This window comes from Anas platyrhynchos, chromosome 1, assembly GCF_047663525.1.
Source record: "Anas platyrhynchos isolate ZD024472 breed Pekin duck chromosome 1, IASCAAS_PekinDuck_T2T, whole genome shotgun sequence".
Classification (NCBI taxonomy): domain Eukaryota; kingdom Metazoa; phylum Chordata; class Aves; order Anseriformes; family Anatidae; genus Anas; species Anas platyrhynchos.
Window position 1 is genome coordinate 2,672,265 of NC_092587.1, and position 6,000 is coordinate 2,678,264.

General features: G+C 47.5%; 1 protein-coding gene across 2 annotated transcripts in view; it reads left to right on the forward strand.

The window, feature by feature from the left end:
- Nucleotides 1-874, forward strand: part of CHCHD3 (coiled-coil-helix-coiled-coil-helix domain containing 3) — a 148,353-nt gene extending 147,479 nt beyond the window's left edge. Inside the window, exon 8 of one of the 2 annotated variants that reach the window (XM_027461240.3) lies at nt 152-874. In XM_027461240.3, coding sequence (XP_027317041.1) covers nt 152-178 — 27 coding nt within the window. In that variant the 3' untranslated portion in view covers nt 179-874. The remainder of the gene's footprint in view (nt 1-151) is intronic. The other variant, XM_027461251.3, reaches the window with a different exon arrangement.
- The last annotated feature ends 5,126 nt before the right edge of the window (nt 875-6,000 follow it).

Consider the following 6,000-nt stretch of genomic DNA (forward strand, 5'->3'; position numbering starts at 1 on the left):
TTGACAGTGTTTCCTTTTCTATGTTTTAATTGAAAATATTGCAAATCCTAGGAAGGAATTGTAGCCAAACTTCAGTGTGTCTCTGGAATAACTTTGATTTATTGAAATACGTTTTTCTCCCTCTCTTTCCCTCCCCCAACCGTTTTCTTAGCAGAGCATGCTTGGGAGAGGAGGATAAAGGCATTGTCCAAATCAAGCACAAGACCATCAACTCTAATTTCAGCAGAAGAGCATTTTTTCCCAAGAATGATATGACAGCCCATTTACAGGGCAGACCAATAAAGAGAAGAACTGGAAGAGCCATTTCAAGAGCAGCAGCCATCACGGCTCAATCAGTGTGACCATTTGAAAAGCCAAGACCTATATCTTATTACATCAGAAATCTTACATCCGAGGATACTGTTCAGTCTTAGTAAAATCCACTTATTGGTGATTGAAGGAAGGAAAAGAAAAGAACCTCTCACTGACCTTAGAAAGGGGAAATATCCTTCAAATGCTGCTATTTCATTGAATCTCCTCAAAAATTTCTCACTGTCAAAGGCGTGGGTATGTAACACTTGCTGTGCCGGGATGTGGCAGCACTTTGTGAGCAAGCCAGCTGCCTCTTCTCACTGCACAGCCTGCGTTCGTTGCTTACATGAAGTGTTTCCTACAATGGATGATGACGTAAATTTTCCTTTAACTTATTTCACAAATTATGTAATTAAATTAAGTCTCTCTTCAGGCCTTCTGCTGGAATGGTAATGATCCAACACTTGAGATGTAACATGGCCTTTATTTACATGGAATGATGCTGTTGTGCTCCTCACTCCTATCAAGTACTGACGAATATGCCTCGCTCTGTACCAACAATAAATGTATTTTATGAACAAGATTAATGTCTCAGTCTGTCTCTCTTTCCACTTCTTGGAGGCTGATGGTGTTCCCTCTGCTGTGCTGTCACGTTTTTCCAGCAGATGTTATTGCTGAGGCTTTACAGCATAGACTTTCACGCATAACCAGCCTTGGTTTGGGGAACAGTACTTACACATAACTGTTTTCCATCGCAGCAACCTAAAAGGATCCCTTGTGATATAGCATGTTGTGATTCATGCACTGCCAGAGCTTCCTTTCTCAGAAAGGATTTGGGAATGAAAGGGCACGTAGCTTCATGCGAGTGACATCATTTGGGTTAAATCATGTAATCCATATGTCTATAATGTGGGGGTTAATTCCATTTAACTGTTTCTGTTCAGATTAGCACTGCAGAATTCGTCTTTCAAACAGTCTTAGGGAAGGACTTTTACACAGTTGTCCTAGTGTCAAATGAGCAATGTGTTGAGAGCCTTCTGCTGTCTGTTTACCTGCTCTGTTTCCCTAATGGGCTACGTCTGAACCGCCTCACACTGTACAACTGCGAGTGCACCTGCAGATCTCATTTGTATTCAAAATACTGCCAACATCTCTCCTGTCGTAATTATTGAGATGCTTTGCGAGTACTCTTTAATTAAGGTTTTTTGTTTTTGTTTTTAATGCTACAACAAAAATAAAAAAAAAAATAATAAAAGAAAAAATGAGCTCGGCTTTTTTACATGCAAGGGAACAGTAATAGCACGAGGTAAGGGAAATCCTGGCATTCGGTGTCAGGTGCCAGGTAAACTGCTTGTGAGAAATAATAGGGACATAAGCGACATGTTTACATGGTGACTTGCTGTAGTGTTTACAAATCAGCTAACTCACAAATTCTCCTTTATAATGTTCTCTTTTGTAACAGAGAGCCAAGAAGCTGGCAGATCCGTCCTTGCCAGACTTCGAATTGGCAGCAAACTCCAGCATAGAGGAAAAGCAGACGTTTTTAAGGCCAGATGATTCTGTAAAATCAGGAGAAGAGCTATGTCAGGAAGGAGGTCTCTGTTATTGCCAAATGTTTATTGGTTTCCCATCCTGACAGCCTTGAGCAATGGGAGTCAGTCTTGCTTGCTTTCTTCCAACTGTGTTTCAGGCTTCATTTGAGATGATGTGTTCTTTAAACATCTTCTGTATCGTCAGTCGTGTCATCTCTGCCGTGTTTTGCTTGAGCTTGGAGGATGCTGATTGCCGCAAATGGAGCGTAGACTTTAAAACAGTCCACTTGGTGGACAACTTTTTCCTTTAAAGCAGAGCAGTGGTTCTGAGTGTTTCTTCTGGAGTGAGCATCCTTATCCCTTCGTCAGTCTTCGGCTGCTTCCTTCCTCCCTTCACCCCGCTTGCTGGCGCAGAGCTCAAGCAGGACAAACTTCATTGAAACAAGAGCTGAGAGGTGATGTTGGATGTTTCTGTTTGAGGAAATAGTAGGTCTGCGTGGGATAGAGACACGTTCCACCTTTTAGATTAATGATATGAAAAAGAAAACAAGGTTCATAAGCAGGAGGAGCGTGCAGCCTTCTGCTTCTGGTACTGGAGGGAAGGAGGAAAACTTGGTCTGTCATGGACACTGTTCCTACAGCCAAGACTTACCTGGTATCTGTACTTCAAAATTGAAAACCCTGAAAGTTATCTTTTTTTCTTATTACTATTTATTTTTTTACAGAGTGGCAGCCTGTGGGGAGCTCTCCCTCCTCCTCAGAAATCACCACATCAAAGATTGCCCACTGCCAAACAGATTTTCAGCTCAACCTAATGGAATCTGATCTCAGAAGGGCTGATAGGAATGGCACTGTGTGGGGAGGACAGATGGAGGTACTGATGCTCTCTGACCATGGTGGAGAAAAACTTCAGCTAATCCCGTCGGTCGTTTATGAGCTCTGATCAGTTCTCCCCAAAGAGGAATTTCACCTGGGGTTTTAAATGGACAAGCAGGATTGTAATAGCTAAAACAAAGCTTTTCCTTGTTCCTTGCTCCGTTTCTGTGGAACAAATCACAAGTCTTTTGACAGTATCAAAATAATCACTGTCCAATTCCCGTGTAATTTAGCAGTGTTCGACTCCTTCAGATACTCCTGCCTTTCCTCAGGAGTCGTGTGTCTGAGGCAGATCCCAGAACCTAGCAAAGTTGGTTGTTTGAGGGTTTTTGGTTTTGGTTTTAACCTCTTAAGCTATTCCCACATTACAATTTTAAACAGTTATTTGGAACTAGCTTTAATAGGCAAATGACTAAGGGGTGGGATAAATTTTACAGCTCCGACTGCCGCTGCTCTGTTCGGTTTTAGATCCTGTGCTCTTTTGGGGAGAGCCTAGAGGGGTGGTGGGAGTCTCAGGTGGGCTCCATCTGATGGATTTCGTGGCATCTCTCAAGCTGAAGCCTACTGGAGGAGAAACCCTTTAGGGATCAGGTCTTGGCTTTATTGATTTATTTTTTTTTCCCCTTGTCATGCACACAAACATACCTGTGCATGAAATTCGGAAATCTGCCCCATCCACCTGGCGTCTTCCCTGTCGGATCTCTAAAACCGACAGCTCCTGGTGCTGAGAGCCCCAGCTGAAGCCCTGAGTCTCTGTCACTCTGTCAGCCCGTGGTGCTCAAGGAAACTATTTACCACTGCGAAATTTGCCGGCTGGCACAATTCCGTCTCCGGCTGGCGTTTTGTCACATACGCTAATGATCATTCACAGAACAGCTTCTGGGGGTTAGTTCTCCTACCCCTTGGTTCAGTCTGAGTGATATTTATACCTCCTACATTGTCTGAATTGCTGATGGGAGAGGGAGCCCTTCCCTCTCCTACCCTTTTTGTGCTTCTTTCCAAAAAAAGCCAGAAATTCTAGTCGGTGTTCTTCTCTGCGAGGTCTTCCCTCCACCTGTGAATGCTGCTCAGGTTTGGGCAAGGCAAACTGATTATTTCTTGTGTTTCCCGTATGCAACTTGCTGTTCTATCAGTGCCTTGAGATGGAAAGCCCAGCTCAGCTTTCCATCACAGGAGGTGCAACCAAGAGATGGACCAGGGCAAGCCTCGCATCCCACGTGGCAGGACACGAAGGAGGGAGCCTGAATTCATTTGCCCCGTGAGCCAAATCTCGTTTTCAGGACCCAGGGAGCAAAAGGCATTTGTCCCGTGCCAGCTGGTGACGAATCTCCCTTAAAAGAGCCGGGGGCTGGTTTTAGGGCTCAGCACCCCGTGCCACGCTGCAGTTCGGCAGAGCCCTGACGCAACCAGACCTGGGCTCTGGAGACCCGAGGGGATCCAAGGGGGTGCTGAGCCCACAGCACGGTGCTGAGGGCATTCCCCCAGGGAAAATCATGCACAGCAAAGGTGCTGCAATGCCAACCTACAGGAGCCAGCATCCGACCCTCCCTGAGGACGGGGAGAGGTCCTGAGCGTGGGGTGGGGGGGACCCAGACCTCCAGGCGCTGTGCCAGGGCTCCTCCGCAGGAACGTCAGCTCCCCGCGAACAAAGACGCTGGGTAATTAGAGAGGTAATTAGTCGGGTAATTACTAAGGTAATTAGTTTGATTCTCTCTCAAGCCAGTTGCTGCTGGGAAGAGGAGCGTGCGCATCCCCTGTGCTGCAGGGAGCACCTTGGATGGCCGCGATGCAGCAAGTCCTGGGGGCAGCCCGGCTTTGTCTGATGTAGGAACTGGATGGTCTGGAGGAAAAATAACCCTAAATGCTTTTGGGGCACTTTGCAATGAAATCCACAAGTCTTTGGGCCACGGTCAGGAGAGGACCCAGGGCAGCAGGTGTAAGTGCAGGAGCGATGGGACATTGACTGCAGGGATTTCGCACGCTGCCGAGCTGCTGGAGGCACCTTTGGGGTAACTTTTTGCTGCTCCTGGGAAATGAGGATTGTTCCACCCCTCGTATAAGATCCTACACATCCCATTGCCCGTGGGCCGCCTTACTGGAGGCACTTCTACCGGCTTAGGGTGCAAGTCAGTGGCTGGAGCTGAGTCTTTTCTGCTCAGCTGTCACCTGAAACCTCAGTAATTTTCTGAGCACCCTACGCAGGAAGATCCCTCCCTCCTTGGCAGGTCCTGAGGGCAGCCGGGGGCAGAGCAGCTGTCCCCGTGACCCCCTGCCCACCTCGGACTGCCAGTGCTCATTTGGGAGGTGGGCTCGGTTTTGGGATCAAATTCCCAAAAACCCTGCAAGCTCAGCAGGCTCAACTTCGCGCTAATCTGGTGCTTGCATAAAAATAGCAGAGCTGGAAGGGGACTTGGCAAATGTTAGAGCCCACTGCTCCGCTGTTCTGTAAAACCTGATCTCAAGGAGTTGGTCTCACGTTCCCCAAAAACCAGGTCCTTTTCCCCTTGCAGAGCTATTCGGAGGTTTGTTTGGGTGGTTGCAGCAGAGGGATTTAGCTCTGCAGGGGGATTAGTGGGGGAAATGTGGTGGGGGGTCAAGGAGATGAGCTGCTGAGACCCGTTAATGGACAGGAACCTATTTTGCCAGGCTGTCCCTGAGAATTTACTGGATCTCCCCCCCCCATTTCTCGTGTCAAACGGGGAGGATTTTTTTTCCCCTCTCAGTTTTAATATTATTAACACTTGGGCTGTTTTGAAAAGGTCAAAGCCAGCTTGAATGTCTGCTAATGTCTCTTCTTAAAAACAAGCAAACAAGAAATCTATATTCCACCGTAGCCTCCTGTAAATAGCAGGGCCTGATGCTTTGTAAAAGGGGTGAGGAGCTGGGGAGTGGGGTCTGGCTGATAACGAGGGAGGTGGGAAGGGTCTCCAGAGCTTAATGTTCCCGGAATCAAGCAAACAAACGGAAATCTCTGCATTTGCCTGAAAAATGTGGGATCCACATCCAGCTCCAGGGAAAAGGCAAAAGGAGCAGAGTGTGAAAACATTTTGTGGTTTTGCACCTTACACACCGAGCCCTTCTGTGCAAAGGGCTGCAGAAGTGCTGGGCACGGGGCACGGGAGCTGTGGCCGGAGCAGATGGGTGGAAATCCACCAGCTCGGTGGGCAATATCCTTCATCCTTTAGCACACCGTGGGAGGGAAATCTCCCAGCCGCTGCTCCTTGGTCCCATTTTGCCATCCCAGAGGAGCAGCGAGGGAGCAACGCAGCAAATGTCTACACATTATTTGTTCCTGCAGGTT